General features: G+C 39.1%; 1 protein-coding gene across 1 annotated transcript; it reads left to right on the forward strand.

The window, feature by feature from the left end:
• senp3b (SUMO specific peptidase 3b) lies at positions 1 to 25492 on the forward strand. Its single transcript, XM_028429576.1, has 12 exons — positions 1 to 188; positions 7291 to 7416; positions 10711 to 11373; positions 13014 to 13124; positions 13428 to 13539; positions 13852 to 13999; positions 15524 to 15571; positions 17448 to 17525; positions 18161 to 18298; positions 18501 to 18584; positions 23856 to 23906; positions 25187 to 25492. Exons 1-12 carry the CDS (start codon positions 98 to 100, stop codon positions 25295 to 25297), a joined length of 1761 nt encoding a protein of 586 aa, XP_028285377.1. The 5' UTR covers positions 1 to 97; the 3' UTR covers positions 25298 to 25492.
• Positions 25493 to 25934: the final 442 nt, after the last annotated feature.

The raw sequence follows: 25934 nt of genomic DNA on the forward strand, positions 1-25934 counted from the left end.
GAAGCGGAAGCAAGCGAAGAAGAACGAACGAAAGAAAGAAAACCGATATATGCTGCTCCTCACTGACTTCATTGAATGAGGTTTAACACTCCTTTGCATGTATTTTGTCAGTAATTGTCTATACATTAATACGCTATATGTTCGATTGGAAGCTCTTGGCAACATTTTCACACATCTGGGAGTGAATGGTAAGTATGCAACTGCAGTACATCAATGCGTAAGAAAAAGACAAGCGTTTTATTTTGTTGCTAGCATGATATGACTAGCGCTAAGCTAGCATGTTGTCCTAAGATGCGGACAACATGCTAACGGCTAGTGTGTTAGCGCCAAGAGACAACAGAACTCTGATACTTTTCAAATATTTGACATTGTTCGTGACAATGATGTAGAGAGATTGTCGAGCGATAGCCATTGAATTTGTATATTCAGTGTTTTCCGTGGCGTCATTAGTTATCAATGTTGAATGTTAAAATTTTAACGTCAATTTTGCTAGCGCTCCACGCACACAATATAGCTTAGGTATTTCCTTTATGAGTTCACCTCATAGATCAGTTTTATCAAAAGCGCCGTTGAAAAAGGACCAGATCATACTTAATTATTCAGTAGCATATATGCTAATTACACGAGTGTCTCCGTTATTTTCGTAACTGTGCTGTAAATACGTGGTAGCTAGCACGCTAAAGTGACTCTCATAGTTACACATGGTAAGAATGCCTGCGTTAACAGAGCAGTTTGAAAAGGCAGACACGGACCGGGATTAAGACAGTAAAGGCAGTAACATTTTAAATTTAATGAAGACCACCAAAAGGCCTTCAGTTTTTGGCATATCCCTCTGAAGCTGGAACAAAAAGGATTTTAGTTGTCGAAGGTGTCTGATATATAAAATAGAGTATAATAAATAAGGTGGTCAAATTAGTCAATATTCTCGTACTTACTCATAAAGTAATAAGTGCAAAACAAGGCGAAATGAAACTGAGAAAATGCACTTAAACTGATGTAATTTCACAAAATAGGTTCTAATTAGTTTCAAATTTTGTGTAAAAATTGGTTTGTGTATTGACTAACGCTGTAGTTATGCTAGATTTTTACATGCTGTGTTTGTGTTGGATTAGATTAAAAGTGCCAACAAAAACTGTTTTTGTGGGCACGTCATATGCAAGTCATATGTGTATGAAAGAAAATAGTAAATTGGACAAATGTGGCTGTCTACTGAGACTGCACAGTTTTTTTGCTTCAATGCTTGGATGTCAAGAATAACAGGTTAAAAGGCCTTCCTTTTAGGGCTGGGCAATTAACTGAAAATATATTAAAACCGACTTTTAGACCCTCTAACCATTGTAATCTTATGTCACTTATTTTGATTATTACTTTTCCCGTGCTGTCCCCTTGTGGTAAAAATATATTGAAACTGGCACTAGAACTTTGGCATCAGAGTTAAGTGTATATGGTAGACTAGACCTTAAAGAAGGGGGTCAGTCTAATGACTGGCTAACAATTTAGAGTCTACTGGGAGGCCTTGGTAGTGAAACTGGTTGTTTTTATGGCACGAGAGTGTGTCAGAATAATCAGAATCAGAATTACTTTATTTATCCCAGAGGGGGAAATTCTTTAAGTCTTGGAGAGTCTCATGAAATGTCCCAACAATAAACCTCTAAGTATCCATGAATGCTAAGTAGTTGCTACAGTTCAGTTCAATTTTTTCTTCTACTGTCACAGCTTTACCACAGCTGTAACTTGTGTTAAATCCCAATAACAAGTAACTAAGAGGTATTTTTATGATTCGTTCAAATATAGGACAGAGGGGACAGGGAAAAAGTGAAAAGAATGAAAAATTTGGTCCTAAGACACTGTGTTAGGCTACGTTCAGATAGCAGGCTAAATTGACCCAAATCCGATTGTTTTTTTTGCACAAATGTGAGCTGTATCTGATATTGTCATGACAGTCTGAACAGCTCAATTCCATTTTTTTTATATCCGACCCAGGCCACTCTCATGTGTGGTCCTAAATCAGTTACGTATCCGATTTTTTGCAATGCGACCTCACGCTGAACGGCTATGCGGCATATATCCGACTTTTGCGCCAGACATCACAATTCTGTGACACAGGAGCAGGGAGTCAAGCGTAGGCTTGTGCAAAATCGTATCGTGTGCAATTAATCGTCAGAAAAACTATTACCGATTAATATTTGCCACTTATCGATTACGGCCCACAATAGCCCACAATAACAATAATGGCGGAAGGCAGTGGTATTCGGCTAAATGATGCGGAGCAGCACATTCCTAACAGAGGTTCAACGTCTGTCACCATAAGCCAGAGCACGAAGAAAGCGCGACGAGGCCAAAACACCGGCTACAGCTATGCATTAGGTGTGAAGCATGGAGCTTTGGTTGTTGCCATAGTAACGGAATGTTTGCTCGTATCAAAAGAATAGAGCCACCTCCCGATCTTTATTTATTGACTCCACAGCAAGATAGGAAAACAGTGAAGTCTCCTCCAGCAGATATTGGAAAGAATTCCACTCAGCCGAGAATCCGCGATATGTTTAGTCATCATGCTCCTTATGACCAAAGTAAGCGCTGGAAGACCGTAACGCAGGTTGATTTGCACAGACATACATTTAAATGTGGAATTGTCTGGTTTGTTCTTTGTTCTTTCTGCTGCTGTTCTAAGTGAAAACATGCACTAGTGTGTGACGTATTACAGTCACAGGTTCATTTGCACAGACACATTTTTTTACTTGAAATAATCACTGATGTGACTTTTCTGAACTTATTTGTCCTGTTTAATTTTAATGTTGATATGCACTGCTCTGTGACCTTAAGATAAGAACATTTGAAGGAGAAAGTTACTTTAAATGTTTAATCGTGATTAATTTTTTTGCCAATATCGCCCAACCCTAGTCAAGCGGTGTTGTAAGCAACAAGCACCTGTTGCCAGGAAGTAGAGCCCAACTACAACGCGCTTGCTCACAGATGAGGGAGATGTCGACTGTCTTTCTGTGAAAGTGATACAGAAAGGCGCTCGCAGATGTATTCAAAGATTCTCGTCATTCTGAAGTTATGAATGAAGTCAGTGTCGCTAAAAGCAGTGACATCACTATTACACACATATCTCTGTACAGACGCTGCAGCTACTGCTCTCTTCCTTCTCAGCGTTCTTCTTAATATTATTTGATTGTAATTATGTTGGCTACATTAACATAAACATAGCCACACAAGCACACATTGTGTGACGTGGTGTCCTCTTCTGTGCATGCGGGTCACTTCAGGGTCCGTTCACACAGGAGAGTGGTAGCAGTCCCATATTTTTTGGTAAACACCAAAAAATCCGATCTGCAGTCTGAACGTAGCCTTAGACTAGTGATAGGTTTTGTTAAACAGAAAGGTTTTAAGTCTAATCTTAAAAGTAGAGGTGTTGTCTGCCTCCCAAATCCAAATTGGACAGTATGGATACCTGAATTATGGTACTATTAAATCTCGAAGTATAATGGAGCTTGGCCATTAAAGGCGTATGTAAACAAAAGAACTATTCAGGATTTTACTGGAGGTCAATAAAGAAAGGCTATAACAAGACAAATATCATCCCTCTTGCTGATTCCTGTGAGTACTCTGGCTGCTGCATTTTGGATCAGCTGTAGGCTATTAATGGAGAATTTAGACTTCCTGATAATGAATCACAATAGTACTACCTAGAAGTGATAAATGTATAGACTAACATTACTCTGAGACAGGATGCTTTTGATCTTAGCAATATTACAGAGGTGGAAAAAGGCAGCCTTAGAGACCTTTATATGTGGGATAAACAACATATCCTGGACTAAAATACTCTGTACTAGAGTACGTAGTTCTTTTCAAACAAGAAGAAAACTCTTGTGGTCAGTGAAGTGTGTCGCAGTCTCCTCTTCTCTTCTGTAATCACCTCCCCAGTACTGGCTTGTGCAAAATCGTATCGTGTGCAATTAATTGTCAGAAAAACTGTCACCGATTAATATTTGCCACTTATTGATTACGGCGATTAGTGCCTCGTCATGATGACGCATTTTTGTGTGCGACGTCCTCTCACCATCACCCGCAAGCACACACATGTGAGCCCACAATAACAATAATGGCGGAAGGCAGTGGTATTCAGTTAAATGATGCGGAGCAGCACATTCCTAACAGAGGTTCAACATCTGTCACCATAAGCCGATGTACGAAGAAAGCCGAAGAAAGCGCAACGAGGCCACAACGTCGGCTACAGGTGTAGTATATAGTGCTGCTCATGCATACGCGACATGCATTAGGTGTGAAGCGTGGAGCATTGGTTGTTGCCATAGTAACCGAACGTTTGCTCGTATCAAAAGAATGAACTCCGACTGGAGAAGCTGCCTCCCGATCTTTATTTATGGACTCCACAGCAAGATAGGAAAACATTACAGACTTCTGACCCTCCAGCAGATATTGGAAAGAATTCCGATCGGGCGATACGTTTATTCAGTGTGCTCCTTACGACCAAACTAAGCGCTGTTCTACAGTATGAGTGAAAACATGCTGTGACATTTTCCAGTCACAGGTTAATTTGCACAGACACATTTATTTTTAACTTGAAATAATCACTGATGTAACTTTTCTGAACTTATTTGTCCTGTTTAATTTTAATGTTGAGATGCACTGTTTTGTGACCTTAAGATAAGAACATTTGAAGGACAAAGTGACATTAAATGTTTGCTTCATTATTATTTTGAAGCAGTTTGTGCATTGTGCAATGCATCTGTTTTCAATAAATATTTCAAACATGGCTGGTTTGTGCCTAATCACTACTTACCAGCTTAACCTGTTAGAATGAAGTAGTTAACTTCACTGATAATTTGTCACTATCATTTTAGAACAATGTGGCGATTTAGAGTCAAAAATGTGCAATTGTCCTCAATTAATCGCTATCGGCTAAATGCCACAATTAATCGTGATTAATTTTTTTTGCCAATATCGCCCAACCCTACTGGTCTCTTCTCTTCTCCCCGTGTAAAATACATGCGATTGAGGTATTATCAGTCCCATGGAACAAACTTCCTGTTACCACCTGGCGGTAGGGTTGGGTGGTATTAAGGTGTACGAGCGGTATTAAGGTATACCGGCGGGGCACACAGGTAGCGACGGTATCATTTTTAATACCGTCAATAAAAAAATGCAATGTACTTATATAGAAGATAAGGATCAAATATTAAACATATTTTATTTGATGCCTTGTGTGGTTGAATCTTCAGTTTTACTTTAGTAGTATAATATTATTTTACTTTTGGAGACGTTTGATAAACTTTATGAACATGGCGTGACAGCGCGGAGAAGAGTCGCGCCTGGTCCCTTAGAAGTACACGGCTGCACTTTAGAGGACGAGCCAAAGCTGAGTTTCTGAACGGTGTAGGCACAAGCCAACAGTTTGGTGCCGTCTGAGCCAACATTTATAATTTTAATTGTTTCCATCAGAAAAACATGGCAGCGGAAATCGTGACCGGAAGGTTTTCAGTTTACTGGACAAGTGTTTTTATTACCATGTGTAACTTTATTACTTGTGTAACATAAATACTCCACAAGGCTGCGCTCTTAACATGACAAAATTACAAAAACAAACAAAAACGCATCAGGACTGGCTCATACCAGTTTGATAATGCGACATGCTGCCAGCTTGACATTTAAAAATTGGCACGGTATTTACTTATACCGGGGTAAAATGTGGAGGGCGTTTGACAGTATCAAAGTTTGGATACCGCCCAACCCTACTTGGCGGTGCTCTGACTGTCTGAGTACAATGGCATATAAATCTTCAGGCTGGGACTTTTCGCAAACTTGTAAACTTTGGGGAAAATTGCTATTTATTTTATTGCTAAACAGCTATGTTCTAGCCATGTCCCTTTTCATTTCGACACATCAGAGTGACAGGTTAGCAAAGCCACACTGTTCAGAAGATCCAAAAGGTGACAGAAAATGAAGTATATCCAACACTTTATGTGTGAGTGTTAAACTAACAAACTAAAAAAAAAAACTATTTTTGTTTGCCATGGTATGTGGCATTTGTCAAAACAGTAGTATATGTTAAATCAATGACACTTTGCCTGACTCGGACTTGAGGGCAAAAAAACCTGATCGGGACATCCCTAATATCAATCACAAATCCTGTAATAATATTATTTCAATAAGTTGCATATTTATATAATGCTTTTTTTTGTACCTACTCAAAGGTACTCGAAGCACTTGTGAAAACTTAAGGTTAAGTATCTTGCCCACGGACACACTTGCTAGACCCAGGATGGAAGATCGAACCACCAACCTTGTGGTTAGCGGACAGACAAATGTTTTTTGTTTAATTTACTGAGCTAGAGCAATTCTTTGCTACATATCCACTGCTGTAGATAACATTATTTATGCCATCTAAAATGTTCAAATATCTTTGCCATTCCGTATGTTTTTCATGTGTAAGCGGTGTGTACCTTGCCTCTAACGCTCTCAGAAATTTTACATCCTGGAATGCCCAGACTTAATTGGCTGAGTTATCACGTGGGATGGATTAATTCGCATACAATTTGTTTGTGCGCTCCCTCATGCTCTAAGCCACTACCGTAAAGACAACAAAAGCTGCGCTAGTTAAAAAAGAAGCACCTGATTAGGTTTTAAAGAATAACCTGCTGTTTTCGCTGTAGGCTTCTGGATCCAGACCTGGTTTGCGGTTCCCCTGTTAGTGACCTAAGTCTTAGGTGTTTAGCATTTATTACTATGTACTTATAACTATTTGGGTGAAGGACTCCACCTGTTAGTCTTTCTTCCCATGCTATACCATGTTTTTTCCACTTGTGTGCTTTACAAAGCTGCTAATCAATACTGACTGCTCATGTGGATACCTTTAGTTGTAATTCTTCACATCTGATACTAAGCATTTGTTCCCTTTACACACACACACACACACACACACACACACACACACACACACACACACACACACATATATATATATAGATATATATATATATATATATATATATATATATATATATATTATATGAAAAGTGATGGCCAGCTCCTGGCAGAGTTACATGTACCACATTTCTTATGCCGCCTGAATATAAGTGAACTCCATAGGATGTTCGTTAGGCAAAAGTAGAAATGTATTTCTATACAAACCCTTAAGTAACCATCTCTCTTAGTTGTGTGGAGTATTATTAGTGGAATTGTACTGATTCATTTTTTAAGAAAACAAAACAGATTTTTAAGGTGACTCCGTCACTTTATTCTAATTGAAATTGGATTTGTTGTTCACAGGTGACAAGCTGGCGCAGATTGTAGGTTGTCCGTGGATAATGCGAGACAGTGGCAGTAGCCTGGCCCAGAACTGCTGGCAGGGAGACCTGGGTCTGACTGTTGTGGGGCAGGATGACACAGGAGGAGGTGGGACTGTGCTTGGTGTTTAATATGTTTGAATCTTTGTAGGGCTGCACAAATAATCACATTTTTGTCCTGATTATGATTTAAATATAAACATGTTAGTGCCGTAAACCAGATAATAAATTATCAAGTATAATATTTCTTTTTCTTCTGTGTAATTGGATTTTCTCTATCTACTGGAAGGACTTGTTCATCATATTTATGCAAAAGTATAGAACATTATAAAGGGTTCACAAACCTTCAAGCACCACTGTAAGTGCTAATATGGTGAGTCAGGTTACAAGAATCAAAGGGGCCTTCAGCATTTTGGCAATTTATTTTTTCAGCCAATTTTTCTCTTAAAGGTAGGGTAGGAGATTTCATTCTGATGCTGCTTCTGATGACGTTTTGGTAAATTAATGTAACTTCTCTTTACAATTCGACAGCAAACAATTAGTTCGGCAGTTTCACTTTAAAACGAAGAATATTAATAATCTGTGGAAGCTATAAAACGCTAAAAATATCAGCCAATCCTACGAGGCGCCCCTGCGCGGAGTATTGGCTGGTTGTCACTCTCTTCCAGCTCTGCGCGCACCAGAGAGGTACGTGCATGATGGCCGAAGTCACAGACTGGTTGGGAGGCGTGGCTTCGGGGTGAGCGCCGAGAGAAAGGGGCTTGTGTTTACTTTCAAAATCTGGCTGACTCACTGAGTTTTCAAAATCTCCTACCCTACCTTTAACATAAGTGTTTTTAAGCTGTTAAGTTGTTTCAGAGTGTCTGCTTTCTGCAGCAGAAGCTAATAATGTAAACTGACTAGCGTGTAGAACCAGAAAAATGATCTTGTTTCGTTTGTGTCTTTCATCTTTTTTATTGCAGGGTGTAATGTTGATGGGCTTTTTACACATGAAATTTGAGTGCAGACTGTTTCACCGTTACGTAGAGCATTGGGAGAGGGATGCCTTTTTACTCTTCTGCCTTCCCCAAGTGTATGCATTTGGCAAAAAGGAAAACAGTTCTTTTATTTAGAAACAAATATTTTCAGAGGCAGTCTGAATGTTTATTGCTTCCTAAATAAACGCATTGGAAAACAACACAAAAGGGAAAGGAAAGTTTAGAGCATAAGATTGGTTACAGTAAACACAACTGGCATAACTACTGTAAAGATGTAAAAATAATTACACAATTGTGTTTATAAGTTTACATACCCTGGCAGAATTTATGATTTCCTGGCCATTTTTCAGATAATATGATAACACAAAAACCTTTCTTTCATTCATGGTTAGTGGTTGGCTGAAGCTATTTGTTATCAATCGTCAGTGTTTACTCTTTTCTGTCCAAATGCCTCTGATCAAAAGTTTCCATACCCCAGTTTTTAATACCACATATTTCCCCGTTAAACATCAATGACAGCTTGAAGTCTTTTGTGGTAGTTGTGGATGAGGCTCTTTATCTTCTCAGATAGTAAAGCTGCCCATTCTTCTTGGCAAAAAGCCTCTAGTTCCTGTAAATTCTTGGGCTGTCTTGCATGAACTGCAGTTTTTGAGATTTCCCCACAGTGGCTTAATGTTATTGAGGTCAGGAAACTGTGATGGCCTCTCCAGAACCTTCACCTGTTCTGCTGTAGCCAATGACAGGTCGACTTGGCCTTGTGTTTTGGATGATTGCCATGTTGGAATGTCCAAGTACATCCTATGTGCAGCTTCCGGGCTGATGAGTGCAAATTTTCCTCCAGTATTTTTTGATAACATACTGCATTCATCAATTTTGACCAAATTCACACTTCCCCAAAACATCAGCGGTCCACCTCCGTGTTTCACAGTAGGCAAAAAGTTCATTTGTGCCTGAAGGTTTTAGGCTATGCTGTTTGGCATATTGTAAGTGGGATACTTTGTGGCAGTTTTATATCCCTTTCCTGTTTGATACAGTTCAACTACCTTTTCCCACATATCCTTTGACAATTCTTTTGCTTTCCCCATGACTCAGAATCCTAAAACATCAGTGCAGCACTGGATGAAAGATGATGATGTCAGGAGTACAGAAATCTTTTGACCTATTACACGCACACACTAGTTACAAGCAAACGGATCACAGGTGAGGATGGTTACATTTTATAGCCATTCAAACCTTTGTGTCAACTTGTGTACATGTTATCAGGCCAAAATCACCAGGGTATTTGGGTAGTTTCTGTTATTATGATTTCAAAAGAGTCAACACGTTTTTTGACAATAAATGGCCCCAGCCATCCACTGACCATGAGTAAAAGAAAGGTTTTTGTGTTATAATTCATATTCTCTGCTAATACAGGTGTATGTTCCTCCTAGTCTTGAGATTGGTTTTCAAAAATCAATTTGTTGAACCACAGACATCACTGTGAACTGACTGAAAAACAATGACAACAACAAAAAACGATAACAAAGCCAGTCCAAAACACATACTAAGCTAGACAAAGATGTTTACAAATGTAAACAAAATCTCTCCATTTTCTTCCCAGAGAACATAAAACAACCCCAACTGCCCATTTCTCATTCAGCCTTCAGTATTCCTTCCAACACCAGCACTGTGTCCACGCTGCCAGCACTCTGAGCCTGGTTTTTCTGGGTCAGCCAAATAGCCAGCTTAGCAGAGGTTGAAAAGATATTTGCCAGCACATGTACTGTCTTTTTCTGTACACTGCATTTTAGACCCTAAATGAACAAACAAAATGTAAAAACCTCCCCAGTTCCCTAAAACCACCGCTTCCAAAGACTGAAGAGTGCAATAAGCAGGGGACACTGAACATATAAGTGTCCCAGCATCTCAGTTTGTCCACAAAATAAACACTCCTCTGATCCAAGTGTTCCCTGTACCTGTCTGTAGCTGTTGCTCCATGTAAAGCCTTCCACCGAGGTCTGCTGCCCCCTTTCAATGGGCAGGTTGTACAGAGACCGCCAGCTGCCCTTCAGGGAACCATCTGACCCAAAGAACTCAACCCACTTCTACTCCTTCGTCCCTGCTAAAGAGTGGAGATTCAAAACCTTCACACAGATCTGATACACTGCTTTTTCCCCCACTGTCTGAAACCTATCCAGGTGAGGGATTTTGAATGACAGCAACTGGCATCCCTGAGTCTTTATGTTCTTATATAGAGTTAAACAAATCAAAAACAGGTGTTCCTCAAACAGCCACATGCCTGGGGTCCTGTTCGCGATATGGTGAGACATAATAGTCTCTTTATTTCTTTAATATTTGAATCTGAAAACCCCTGGGCCTATTATTTAGCATTTTATTTACTTGAAAATGTTGAAAAATAAAGTTGATTACTCTTTGTTTGTGTTTAGGTGGGATTCCTGGAGACCACCTCATAGTCCCAGTGTCCGCCCACAGTGTATCCAGCCCTATGCACCTCAGACAGAAAGAAAAAATATGGACAGGGGAGTATGTAGATGAGAAGGATGGGGTAGGTGGGACTGAGGCAATAGGTCACGCAGAAGAAGTAAACAATGTGGATGTGGAGGATATGGGAGAGTTGGAGGGCAAGAGTTGGGAAGATGAAGAGGAAGATGAGTTGGAAGATGGAGACCAAGAGGAGGTGGAGTGGGAAATTCCTGACCTTCCCTCACAGTCAGCTCTGCATGTGCACCAGCATCATGGACCACATCAGAAAGCAGGAAAAGTTGACAAAGCTGTGTTAGAGGATACAGTCTCTCAGACTAAAGCACAGGATTTGTTCAGGTCCCACCTTAGCAGGTACAGGGCTCTTAGAAGGCTCCAACGCTTGCAACGTTTGCGATTCCATGGAGGCCAAGGATTTCGACTCACACACCACTGGAGGATCTGGCGTCAGCGAGCCCGGTGGGTATGCTCACTAGGACATCAGTGGAGCCAGAGAGGGCAAAGGTACAAGCTGTTTGGAAAGCAGAGAGGGATAAAAAAGTATCAATCACCATACACCGATGAAGAGGATGACAGCAACAATGAGCAACTCACAGTCCAGGAGAGAGGTACTGATGTATACCTTTACTTCTAAAGAAAACTAGTTAACGGGGATATTCAGATTACAGATATGTAATGGGTAGGGCAAGTAGCTTGTGTGAAAATGTTTTTCAGCATCCTGCTGGGTCTTAGCCTACCTTCTCCTAGGAGTGAGAGCATGCCATGAGAAGGGTGGTGAGGATACTTTATCCTCACCACCCTTACTTTAGCTCTGTAGATGCTGTGCTGCTGATGGATCCCCATGGGAAAAGGGTCAGATGAGATGGGCCAAGAATTTTCTGAGACTGAGGGCCTCCCATTAAGCAAAGTTTGGGCGGGAAAAAAAGTCTGCCGAAATGCTTTTAATTAATTGTTATGACTTTTGAACTACTACTGTAATAACACTTTTTTAAGCTAAGCCTTTCCTGAAAAAATTAGGAGCCTCTCTTTGGAGGCCCTCTTGACACCAGTGTTAATTTTGGCAGCAATTTCTGATTTAGTTTTTATTTTAGTCTTGTGACTAAAATGTCATTTGATTTTAGTCACATTTTAGTCATCAACATTTTTTAACTTTTAGTCTAGTTTTAGTCGACTAAATATAAAAGAATTTTATAAATCCACAGCAGATTTAGTCGACTAAAATTCTATGATATATATTTTTTCATGAAATATTTAAGGTTTGATTGTGCAATAAAAACAGGCACAGCTTTAACTTGTGTTATTTGAAACAAACATCTCTTTATTTAATTGCTATTACCTTTTCACAAAAGCAGCAGTGAACAGTGAGCTGCTCTCCCTGAATACACTGTTCAGTCATGACCTTCTTCATGAATACTCCATAACTACAGCAAAACACTTCAGTGACAACTTAGAAACAGGTCGCATGCTGTAAAACCATCAGCAGCGGGGTCTTCATTTATAGATTTTGTCACGTGTATCTTTGAGCGGAAGTTAAGACGACTCGTCTGCAAATGTCGCTTCAGGTTTGTTGTGTTTTTACCGCTGATAGTCGCTCCGCACGGTTTGCAAACCGTCTTGTTTGTCTTGACATCAAACGTGTCCGTGTGTCCGTTCGTCTCCTGTGTTGTGTGACCATGCATGAGTACGCCTTCTTCCAGCATCGCGGGGTAACGTCCTTACACAGAGAGAGCACTTCTGATTGGCTCTCTGCCGCCGTTTCCTGATTCGTCCCTCCCTTCCACAAACAAATTTTGCTCTGATTGGATCTCGTCTCCATCAATAATTTCGTCTTGTTTTTATTCGTTGACGAAAGTGTCAATACATTTCGTCTTCGTTTTTGGCACCGTGCGTTAGTTTTTATTTAGTTATCGTCTCATTTTTATCAAAAAAAGGTTGTTAACGAAAACTATGACGAAAATGATTCGTCAACAAAATTAACACTGCTTGACACTTTAAAAATACTCTTAATTAGCCTATACTGGAAATCCTATATACAGTTGTATATTACTGAATGTTGTTAGTGATGAACAATATTATCACAGTTGATTTCCCATATTTTTTGGGGGGTACTTGCTGTAAATTACCAGATTATCCTGTATTTTGCTGTCACTTTTTAATCTCTTTAATATAAATAACTTTTGTGATTCTGTTTCAGCCACCTTAACAACGCAACTCAGCAAATTGTTAAAATGCTTTCTTTCTCTGGCAGATAAACAGATAAATGGCTCTTCAGACAATCAAGAAGACCAAGTAAGACGGGAATTGGAGGTGAAACCAGTAGAGCTTGCCCTTACTGAGGCACACACTAATTGTATCAATGGTATGGATCATAAATGGCTGTTGTTCACACTTTGTCATACACATGTTTACTATTTTAAATGTTGTGGTCTTGCCAGCATTACAGTTGTGTGTCACTTCTTAGGTGATCATTAACTCCCCATTACCAAAATAGTAGTGTGCAGTAGTAGCTCACTTGCTTAACTTTTAAATATTTATGGTGAATTAGTTATAGTTTGTACATTAACTCAAAAAAAAAGGAAAATTGAGGCACTGTAGTCACTATAGTTAATAGTTGCTAATGGTTGTTTATTTAAAAGGCGTTATGTTTATCTTCTTTTTTGAGGTATCCTTGAAGAGTCTCTACAGCAGTATGGCAGTTTGATCCCCATCCATGTGGATGATATTATGGAGAAGCTTGAGAACATTTTCAGTGAGAGCTTTTCACAGCCACACAGGTCAGAAATGGTGTTTAGTCATTTCTTCTGGGTCTTATATTTTAAATTGTGGTATTTTTTTTCAAAATTCTGAATTCCATATCCCAACTTCAGTCAGAAACTGGATAATTCCAAAACACTGTAAAACATGCTGATATTTTCAACATTTGCATTTTTTTCCCCAAATGCCATGTTACATGTGTTTGGGTCTGCTCATAATTAATTAATGAACTTGTGAATTATATTATGTCTGAAGTACCAGTACAAAGCTTAATCATTAATTATTATTATTCAATAATGATATTACCATGTTTTTGATGTGTTTGTCATTAGGAAAACTGTGATCCAACATCTAATACAATCCTTCCAACGTTCGTCAGGATCAGCTGTGGCTAAATCATTCAGAATCAACTATAAACGGCATGTCCTGACAATGGATGACTTGGGCACTCTGTATGGACAGAATTGGCTCAATGACCAGGTATAATGATGCAAACTCTGTAGAACTCTTTAAAGGCGTTTGGGCTTTAGACAAACACACAGATGAAATGAATTCCATCAACAGCCTGGGTTTTTCCTTCTTGGGAGACTCTGCTCCTTGTTTTCTTCTGTAGCATTTTGCTGGTGCCCTCTTGCCAGGGTTTGCTATCCACGGCCAACCATGCCAGTCTTTCCTCAAGGTCAACTGTCTTTCCAGTGTCACCAATCTTCCTTGGTTGCTAGATAGGTAGATTTATTGGAAGTCACTGGTTTCCCAGATAATTGGCTGTTAGATGCTGTACCTCTACTGTAGACAGTAGCTCTTAGTCACATACCTGTGACTTCAGCTTTCAGCCTGGAGAAGATGTCGGTAGGTGTAGGTGGCACATGTAAAATAGAATTTATACCCTGGTCCCTTGCTATAAATGTTTCTAATCCTTATATTGAAAGTTAAGAAATTGGCATGTGAGACTGTGGAAATTTTAAAATACTGTAGATGTGTTTCCCATCTTTGAAAAGATTAATCGGTAAATATATAATAAAATTGTAACACTTTTGCAGTGACTTTTTTTCCAGAGTGTACATCAGCGAAAAAGCATAATTAAAAAACATTAGAAGTGTTTAATGTTATGGAAGGTGAAAAATGAAATAGTATAAAATATAGCTGCAAGCAGCAAAGTAACTACAGTAACACTGTAGTTAATTCAGAGAAATGGTCTTTTGCACAAGTATTCACAACAAATTTACATCGCCCCCTAGTGGCCAATCTTCACCAAATTTGTTGTGACCCCTTGGGAAGGGGTCAAGGATCACGCGACCACGTTATGATACAGCAAAGCACAGCCGAGCTCAATTCCTATTTGGTGCCATAAAATTTGATTGGCTGTGATGGCTGAACACTTTGCCAAACAAAAAATTCAACTGATTTTATCAGGCATGGTCTGAAGATCATCTGTGCAAAGTTAATTTTTTTTAATTATATGTTTCATTCAATTCAATTTTATTTATCTAGCGCTTTTTACAAGCAGAATTGTCTCAAGGTGCTTTACAGAAACCCAACGCCTGAACTCCCTTAAGAGCAACAGTGGCAAGGAAAAACAGAGCCTGGTGCAGGCAATAAGCATTGGACTGATCAGGGGCCAGACTGCAGGTCTGGAGGCAGAGAAACCTACAGAGAGAGAGAGAGAAAACGCAGGGGTTGAAGGGAGAACTGCTCAGTGAAGAATGTTTTTGTCCCCTGCCAGCGTAGGCCTATAGCAAGAATCAAGAAGATATTAAAAATTGCATAATTACAATTACAATTTTACTGTATCATCCTATGTTTACTTTTGTCTGCCTCTATATAGTGTTTGCTTCTTTTTACTTCTCTTTTCTTTTAATTTTTGTATACTTGTATACACAGGTTTTAAAGTGGACTGTGACTTTGTTATTTATGGTATACCCATGTGTAATCACCTGTGGTACAGTGTTTTCTTTTAAATTGTTGTGTCACATACTACATAATGCTTTGTTGTTTCTTGTTAAGGTTATGAACATGTATGGTGACCTGGTCATGGACTCTGTCCCAGAGAAGGTAAGGAAAAGATGAGCCTCCTTGTGTTTTCTGTTATGTGTATTATCAATGCTTTGAAAATGGTAGTATAAAGTAGGGATGTCCCGATCCGATCACGTGATCGGAAATCGGGCCCGATTACGTGATTTCAGACTCGATCGGAATCGGCTGTTACCTCCCGATCAGGACTCGGATATATATTTATTAGGGCTCTCAAAGTTAACGCCTTCTGTGCAGGGTGGCTCTGTGTCCTGTAGTGTAGGGGTATGACTAGGCCTGTCGCGATAAACAATAAATCAATTAATTGCACGATAAATTAAATGGGCTCGATAAGTTTTTTGGCCGCGATAAATTATATTTGCATGCTGGTTTGTTTTCCTCTCTTTCTCTCTCTCTCTCCCTCTCGCTGCCAAAGAGACTGGATGACAAAAGGCATCACTCTGGTGCGTTGTAGCGTATAAAGGCCGTCGGACTTTATATGGCCCGCGGCTTCTGTCTTAAAATGTGTCAAATCAACAGCCACGGTGCGTCACAGCGCTGCAGGGCTTGGACGTTACAGCAGCACAGAGGGCTGTGAAGCTGCTCAACACCGTTTCAACACTTTGCCACAATTCACCACGACACTAAACATGCTCATGTATAGAACCTGCTCTCAGAGAGAGTCCGCGTTGTACGAGTGAAGTTCTCTGCCTTCTCACTGGCGGCACTCGCTGCAGCGCCACCCATTCTAGTTCTCTTGCCCAGTCCTCTTGTGCCATCTCTGCTGTCAGTTTCTATGTGTTTCTGTCTACATGGTGGCGTTTGTAAAATTCACTGCAGCTGTCTGCAGCGGCCTGATGCGCATACACACATGCAAATGCAAACGCATGCGCACACAAGCACATGTGCGTACAGGTGAGCCCACTCCCAGAGAGTGCGTGTTGTTTGGCTCTGTTGCTCATGACGTGCTAGTTGGTTGGACTTAACTCCATTGACTATGCTCAGATAAGCCATGGTAATAGGCCTACCACTACTCATAATAATAATATCAACATTAGTATTAATATCATTAATAATAACAATAATAATAAAGTTGATGATTGGGGCCTTTCCAGGGTTAAATGTTCTTTAGAAATTAAAGTTTATTGATCTTATGGAGAATTGTGAAAGTATCGGATCGGGACTCGGTATCGGCAGATACTCAAAATCAAATGACTCAGACTCGGACTCAAAGGCAAAAAAAACCTGATCGGGACATCCCTAGTTTAATGTACAGCATGGGTTTAAAAGGAATTTTCTTGGATTATTCCTCTACATCTTATACCTTGCCAGCCGAAGAAATTAAGAGACTGTGTGTATTGCAGGGTGCTTTGGACAGAGATTTGAATGGAATGTAGCATGTAGTATATGTATGCAGAATTTATTAAAAAGCCAAATGCTGCAGTTCAAATGCTGCCACTGAAAATAAGAAGAATAGCATTATGCTTCCACATAACTCTAGTAAATCTGTAGTTTTTAAAATGTTAGTTGTTAGTCCTCATCCATTATTTTAAGCTTTATTTTAATCCTAAAAGCTAGAAGTCCAGAATGGTCTGTGTTAGCATACTACAAATAACAATTAATTAAAATGGTTTCATACTGACTGATACTATTCCAGTATGCTCAAAATGCGTCATCTGGAAAAAACTTTACATAAATAGCAAACGGGTTACCACAGTTCTTCTGTTCACTTAATAAATCTACACTGCAGAACGTAATAAAGATATAGAAAACTATTGAACGAGAAGATTTTTACCAAACTGGTAGTGTACATGTTAACTAGAATCTTTGACAGTTAATAATTCTGTTTCAGTTTTCAGCCTAGTAACCAATCCAGACTAACCTTGATATTTTTATTTTGCTGTCCTCTCTCCATCAGGTCCACTTTTTCAACAGCTTCTTTTATGATAAGCTCAGGACAAAAGGTTATGAAGGAGTCAAACGATGGACGAAAAATGTAAGTGGATGACAATATGTTCCCACTATTTGGAACAGTAGACCTGATTTCTCTTCTAGTCAATCCCAATATGTGAACCTGGTGATCCTTATCAAGATGCAGTTTTGTTTGCAAATTTAGACATTTGTAGAGTTAGAAATAGTGGGCATATTGCATAGCGATGATATGAGCATCTATTTATGCATAAGTGGACTTTAAATACCTTAAGTATGTAAACTGTTAAACAGATTGATATGTTAATAGACTCTATTTATTTAAGGTTCTATCTTTAGTATTATCAGTCTAGAATCAGTATAGGTAGTGAATCTGCATTTATTATGCTTTAGTAAATTTAACACCAACAAATAAAATAATAAAACAAATCATTGGAAGGTCTGTGGATAATGAAAGACATGACCCTTAAATATATGTGTAATATATGTGTAAATGTGCAAGTTTATGTTGTTTGCTGAACAGCTGTTTTATAGATTGCTTTTAATAGTTAGAGAGGATGTGAATTTCCACTGGTGGCTCTTAATTTTTGGGCACCAGAAATTCTTCTGTGCCAGAAATTACACAGTCTTCATTGACAGATGCCCAAAAACAGCATAACATAATTATGTCATCTCCCCTCTTGTCATATTTTCATTTATTAGGTTGATATCTTTCAGAAGGATCTGTTATTGATCCCTATCCATCTGGAGGTCCACTGGTCACTGGTCAGTGTTGATATCCCTCGTCGAGCCATCACTTATTTTGATTCGCAGCGAACCCTCAACAGGCGCTGCCCGAAGGTAAGACGAGACAGCAACATCGGGTTGGTTTAGTTTAGTCTTAGCTAATATACCTTCTGCTACAGTTCTATAGAAAGGTATATTACTATGGAAAGGTTCTAAGCTGTAAAAGTAGGATAGAGAGTGAGGATACTGTAAATGTCTTACTGAAAATGTTTTTGCTATGCAGTATTTTCACTGAATCATTTACTGTGGATTTCAGCACATTTTCAAGTATCTACAAGCCGAGGCCATCAAAAAAGACCAGCAAGACTTCTTGACAGGATGGAAAGGCTTTTTCAAAATGGTAAAATCATTATTTGTTTCTTTGTCTTTACTGGTTCATGCAGTTTCAGTGTAGATTTAGAGTTGTCAATCCATTAATATAAGTTAAAATCAGTTTATCATATTACTGAAATTAACTTTTATGTGGTCACCAATCTTTTTAGAGGGACACACCTAAACGTTGGTTTTGTTCAAATGTTAAATCACAGAAGTAATGCTAAAATTGCATTTCCCAAAGAAAATAAGGCAAATGATTGCTTTAGCTGAATGATTTGCTCTGAATTGCAGTTGTGTTAGTTAAAAAAAAGGGTAAAGAAACACTGTTAATTAACATTTGATGGGATGGTCAGTGCAAGAAGCGAAAATGCTATAGATGATGCCACCTATTCCGTTTAATCCAAAACTGATATAATTTAAAATCTAAAAACCTGATAAAAAAATCACATGAGGCTTAAACAGCAAAATCAGAAAATTGCCAGAAGAGGAGTGACTTGTAGAGTCTCTGTTTGGAGTGATGAGAATCAGCTGCAATCTTTCCTGCCCACTTCAGTGTTCAGGAGACATAAAGGTCTTGCAGGGAAGGCAGATTTTCTATCAGTCACCTTCTCCGCAATGTGAATGATGCAATGTAGTTTGCCTTTATCATTAGCAGTAGCAACATATCAGATAGAAGATGTAAGGACTCGGTGGCGAAGGTGTACGAGAAAGCTGAGAACCCAGTAAGGGGGTAGTGTCATCCACATTCTCAAAGAGCTTGACACACACTAGTGACTGGAAGTGCACCTGTTGGTGTAGAGCAGGAGTAACAAAAGGGAACCAGTGCTGATATGTTAGCCAGAAGTGACTTTTACCTTAATTCATGGAAAATATTAGACATCAGGTCACTGATTGCAAGCATCAGGCATGTTTATGTTTATGTTGATGAAAACTTTCCAAGGTGGATGGGTATGCTAGAATTGCTTTGTTCAGGAAGAACCCTTGAGGAGGACCCGACTCATAAGGAGAACCTTCCTGCTGACAGTCGACCGGGTAGAGGAGGAGGAGAAGAGGTAGACAGGACAGAGAGGATGAGAGAGAGAGAGAGAGAGAGCAACAAACATGCACAGACATCATACATTACAGAGAACAAACATGACAGGTTGTTGAGCAAGATGAAACAGTGATTTTATTAAAGTGGATATCTATATATATAGTCAGTCAATAAATAGTAATAGTAATTTAACAGTAATTAAGACAACAATGAGCAGCAGAGACTGGTGTAGGCAATTATGGGAATATTCAGGGCCCGGACTGTAGGTCAGTGAGGGTGAAAGGGGGGATTTGAGGGGAAAGGGAACTGCTCAGTGGATCATGTTTGTGTCCCCCGACAGCGTAGGCCTATAGCAGCAAATCTATACTAAAAGTTAAGAATTTATCAGCCCTATGATACCTGTTATACCTGTGGCTGAGGCCGTTATCAGCAAGTGACTGTATCTATACCTATCAGCCCTTCACACTATGTTTAAGCATGCTTTACTAAACAGAAAGGTTTTAAGTCTAGTCTTAAATGTGAAGGTGGTGTCTGCCTCTCGAACCCAGATTGGTCACTGGTTCCATAGTAGCGGTGCCTGATAGCAAAAGGCTCGTCCTCCCATTCTAATCCTAGGAACTACAAGTAAACCTGCACTAAACCTGAGTGTTCCATTAGGAACATACGGTACTATCAGGTCCTGCAGATATAATGGAGCTAGTCCATGTAGAGCCTTGTAGGTTAGGAGAAGGATTTTGAAGTTTATTCTTAACCCCACTGGGAGACAGTGAAGAGAAGCTAGCTCCTTTATGTCCTTATGACATCCTGTTGCCAGAGACACGTTGATCTGGCCTAATATGGAGTCTCCTATCAATGAGGAGCCAAGATGGGATGTGGTCTAAAAGGCATGTAGTAGGTTTAGATTTACTGATGCTGGTGGTCAGCTTGCGGAGGTCTATGGACAGAAAGCAGTCCAGAGTTGGATTAGGATCCATTTCCTGAAGTAGCAGTGTACCCCCGGCGGTCAGGGAGAGATCATAGTTGATTTTTTTTTTCTCTCACAGTAGTGATTTTATTGGTGAAGAAGCTCATAAATTCTCATAAAAGGAGCTGCAGGAATACGAGTCTCCACAGAGCTGTGGCTCTTTGTCAGCCTGGCTACAGTCTTACAGAGAAAGCATGGGTTGTTCTTGCTTTGTTCTGTTAATACTGCAGGAGTAATATTTAAGTTGGTACCCCCTTTAGTACTTTTACATGAGACTGTAGCGAGTCACATAAGTGACCATTACACTGACTTTGTAGTTGTAGTTGTAGTATATGTCTTTTACATACTCACGACCCTGCAGAGTTACAGTAAATAAATAATACTGCTTGGTGCACAGTATAATGGTGGGACATATTTTTTTTCACATTGACTTTCATAAACAAGGCAAAAGGCTACTGATTTCTCTTTTAAGGCTTTATTGCAGACCTGGGCAAAGTACGGCCCGCGGGCCACATCCGGCCCGCCTGCGTCTTCAATGCGGCCCGCGGACCGTGCACACAAAAAAAAAAAAAAATAAAGAAGGCAGCAAAAGTCAGCTGTCAGCACGGCATTACCGATAACGTCTTTCCAACCCTCCTCGTCTCTTCCACGCTGCTGTACTGCTTCATCCCATCTACTCTCTGGAGAGACACGGTCGCGCTCTGTACACTTTAAAAATGCTGCGCGAGTACGCTGAAATGTACGGTAAAGCGTGAAGTAACGCCACAGCGCATTCAGATGTTACCGCGGAGCTGCAGCCGACATCGTCATCTGCTCTTAAAAAGCTCAGACCTTGTCCAACTTTCAGAACTTTGGGATTTGATCGTTTTTAAAACTAGTTTTAACTCTAATGGTTTTCTTCTGTAAAAATATCTTCACATCATCTGTGCTGCTCTGCACTGTGCTGGAGTGTTTTTCAACATACAACCAGCACACAATCAAAGTAGAGCTGGACACACACACAGGACAGAGGAGTGAGCAGTAAACACACAGACCAGTTCACATCACCAACACCCTCCGCCACACACCCCTGTGTTTTTTTTCGTCAATGCGACTTTATAATATCGCTATAATTCTGTTCATTCAACTCCGCGCAACTCTCTCTCTCCCTCCCGTCCGCGTTCACACACACGTACACACATAAGCGCACATGCATGCGCACACACCGAGAGCAGCTGATCTGCCCGCTCCTCCTTTCAATGCACCATGTCTGACGCCTTGTTGTGCCTTTAGTAGTTCCATATATCTGATTATAGTTTTATATGCTATTAATGTATTTATGTGGTTATATCACATTATTTATTTGAACCTTTATTTTACCAGAAAAAGTCATTTTACAAAACAAGAACAGGCTGACGCATGAGGTCAGTGTTGAGTTCAAATAGTGAAATAAAAACCTTCAGCTTCAGATGTTTTTGTAATCCATTCCTTAGATTAGAACTAAACTAGGCTCAAATTAAAGTAAGAACTTTAATTTCAATTTGGTGAGTCATCCAGGAAACATGAAAAAGGACAGGTCTGTCTGAGCAAACTCATTCTACACATCCTGTAATGTATGGAGTTGAGGTGGGGGAAGGTCCAGGCAGCGTTCAAGTAAGCATGTATTTATTCGTCTTATCACTCAGAACTAACTGAGGCAATTAAGATTTAACTGAATCGATTCAAAATGCTTCTTGTAGCTTTAAAACTGTCATAGATAAGCATACAGGTGCATATTTAACCTTTATAAACCCCAATGACCAACTCGCCGACCGATGTGACACACAGATGCCAGCACACATTGGTCTGTGGGAAACACTGCTTACAGTGATGAAACAAGAGCATATTTATAAAGGTAGACACTGTGCCAGTGATCTCCAATTCAACTCATATTATTATTTATGAAACAAATGTGGCCCTTTGCTTTTCTAATGGAAGTCTATGTGGCCCTCGCAAAAAAATAATTGCCCACCCCTGCTTTATTGCTACACACTTTTTACATTGTCATCTTTGTTAGGGTCCTTTGGCTCTCATTCACTCTTCTGTTTCCTCTCCCACTTCTGCTTTGTGTGTCTTCTTTACCACATGCACACACACGGTGCATAATAGACAAAGGTTATAATGAAGACAACTATTTGTGTTAACTAAAACAAAGAACACAATCCCAAACATCTAATTGTCAGGCAAAAATGGCCTATTTTTTAGCACCCAAAAAAAATACAACAGCTACCAGGGGATGGGGCTGGCAGTGGGAGAGAAAGAGACAGAGGGTTGGAAGAGACCAACATTGGTATTACATGGCCAGACTTCATGGCCTATTACAGATTTTTTGGGTCCTGTCCTGTCTTCATTTTCAGGCTGTAAATTGTAGCATAGAAAATGTCATTCATTCATAGAGTTTTGATCAAAAAAGCAGTTTTTTTAAGTAAAATGGCTCAGCAGATAAAGGAATTTGGGTGGCATGCAATGCAAGATCTTTTACCCTGGTAAATTCAGGGTAACAACAGCAATAGTAAATCTCGTACTCTTTAACATTGCTGATGCCAAGCCACAAATCTCACCCTCAACAAGAAACTGACCTCAACTAAATTGTAGTACAGGTGCCTCAAAAAGTTGTTACATTCATATGTGTAGAAAAGGGACAAGATTGTCTGTTGTCTGAAGGTTTTGTCAGAAACCGATAGCTCAACATTGGCATACTTTTAATACTCCAAAGTTTTAATTATCAAGTTTAATAAGTTAATGTCCTTTCCAATTAGGTTGAAAAAATATGTGAGTATGTAACAGCATAGCAACCAGAAGGAGTAGAACAATACTTACTGTCAGATATCATTAGATATCAATATATATTAAATGTTTATCATTTTGTGTGTGTGTGTGTGTGTGTGTGTGTATATATATATATATATATATATATATATATATATATATATATATACACACACAAAATGATAAACATTTAATTTGTTAATTCTGTCTGTTATTGTTCTGGATATTTGTATTTGACATGGTAATGACGTGGCAATAATATTTTATATGACCTCTTTCAACTTGAGAAAAGTGGTGTGGGCAGTGGTCAAGTTAATATTTTGTATGCTTTAAAAGTAACATCATCTAACACAGTAAGCTCACCATATGGCATGTGTTACCTGCATAAAAGATTTTAAAATCAATTGCAGGCTTTGACAGGACTAATTTAAAAAAACTGGACTTGATATAAACATTAATATATGATAGAACTGCAAATTACTAATGTATGTAATGTGTATGTGATGTTGCAGAATGTGGGTCGCCAGAACAATGACAGTGACTGCGGGGCATTTGTGCTACAAGTAAGTTTCTCTTTAGTAAATAAATTGTTCTTTTAGCACTATATTTACTTTGGGGAGTGCATTAGTTCAATATGTTCAATCTATGTTCAGTCTAATTCAGACAAAAATGCTCATTATCTGTACATACAGTGCCACTTAAAAGTATTTGTACCCTTCAGAATTTTCTTTATTTCTGAATAAAAATAACTAAAGGCATCATTGAATTTTTACGGTCCTGAAATTATTATTTAGGAATATGACCAAAATATTATTATTATTATTGTGTGCATGTGGACTTATACAATTACAAGTAAATTTCAAGGCCAAAATTAGGTCACCCCAGAAGCGAGACGGTTACTTGTGTGAGCGGTCACAAAGTACTAAAGGCCTCTCTCACATCACACCAAAAGAGAATTGTTTGGTTTAAATGAGAGTTGTCCTGTTTGGAGACAAAAAAACAGACGCTTCCAGCATAGGGACATCATCCTGTTTACTGAACATGGGGGCTCACACTAAAATTAGGGTTTACATGCTTTTGCAACTCACATGTATGTACAAATAATTAATTTTCTTGAATGTGTGCAAAAATATTATAATTCTGTTAATTGGGTTCTCTTTGTTTACTATTAGGACTTGAAAGTCCAATGTTTATGCGAAAATACAGAACACTAACAGGGGTACAAATACTTTAAAGTGGCAATGTATATGGTGAAATGATAATGAGATATAGTGCCTTCCACTTGATAATTTCTCTTCAAATTGACCTTTTATTGACTTTAGTATGGACATGGCAGAGAAAAGTAGAATAGTCAATGCTCCAAAAGCTTGTTCTAATTTTTCCCCCCAATCTCTTCCCATTTGTCTTTTGTTTTTAAATCATTCTGTGGAAGGTATTGTCATATTGTTACATTTTGATATTGTGCTATCCCTACTTTGCAATGTCTGTTCACACACAGTGAAGCAGCCACGCAGGGTGCTTTTTTGGCCTTCGGGTGTATTGTCTGTTGCTGATCAACCATCCCCACAGAGAGTCTTAAAGAAAATACAGTGGCTTATGCGTGAATGACAGACACAGGATTGTGTGTGTGCCCACCATGTTTTTCTTTTCAGTTAGTAACTGGAAAAGTATTGTCGTATTGTTTATTTAAGCATCTATGAAGCTGGTTACTCTGAACCATACAAATCCATGTCAACACAAGTCAGTGGAAATATAATACACCATTGATGGTGTTATTGTGATTTTTTTTAATTCCTGTACACCAGTAATTTGTTTTTCTTTATTTCCTTCACCCATCCTACAGTATTGCAAATGTTTGGCACTAGGGCAGCCATTCAGCTTTGGTCAACAGGATATGCCCTGGCTTAGGAGGCAAATGTACAAAGAACTATGTCACTGCAAGCTTATCCTGTGACCTACCACCTTCACCGCACCCCCTGCCATCTCCACTAATGCTGCCTTCAAAACCTAAAAAGATGTATGGACAAACAACCAGGCAAGGGCAGCAAACAATTGACAGGATTGGAAAAAAAACTTTTTACTTCATTGTTCAGTTTGTTTTGTATGTTTTTGCTTCCCTCTATTCACACTTTAAAAAATGTTTATTTAATTTCCATGTCATGGGTATTCCTTTGTGGTTGACAGAGGCCAAGACTAGCTTCCGACAGTACAGAAGTTTAACCTAATTACTGCTTTGGTGTAAGGTGCCTGAACAGTGAGTGCAGGAGTAGCATAGGTAGATACAAAAACATCTGAACCAGTTTGTGTAAGCTGCGTAACTGTTTTTTTTTAAATCCTTCCATCTGTTTATATTTCTCAGCAAGCATCTTTGCAACACTTAAAATGAAACACCCTCATGCTTCGATAAGTTACGTGATCTTATTAACTCCATACAAAATGTTTGCTAGTTTAGTACAATGTGAAATATCCAATGTACAATATATACAGTATGTTTAGCTGGATTGATACTAATGCTGGAAATGGAGCACAAAACAAAAAGTCTGTATGTGCCAGAAACTCCTGTCAGCCTTTACATTTATAAAAACTCGACA

This window comes from Parambassis ranga, chromosome 18 (assembly GCF_900634625.1).
Source record: "Parambassis ranga chromosome 18, fParRan2.1, whole genome shotgun sequence".
Lineage (NCBI taxonomy): Eukaryota > Metazoa > Chordata > Actinopteri > Ambassidae > Parambassis > Parambassis ranga.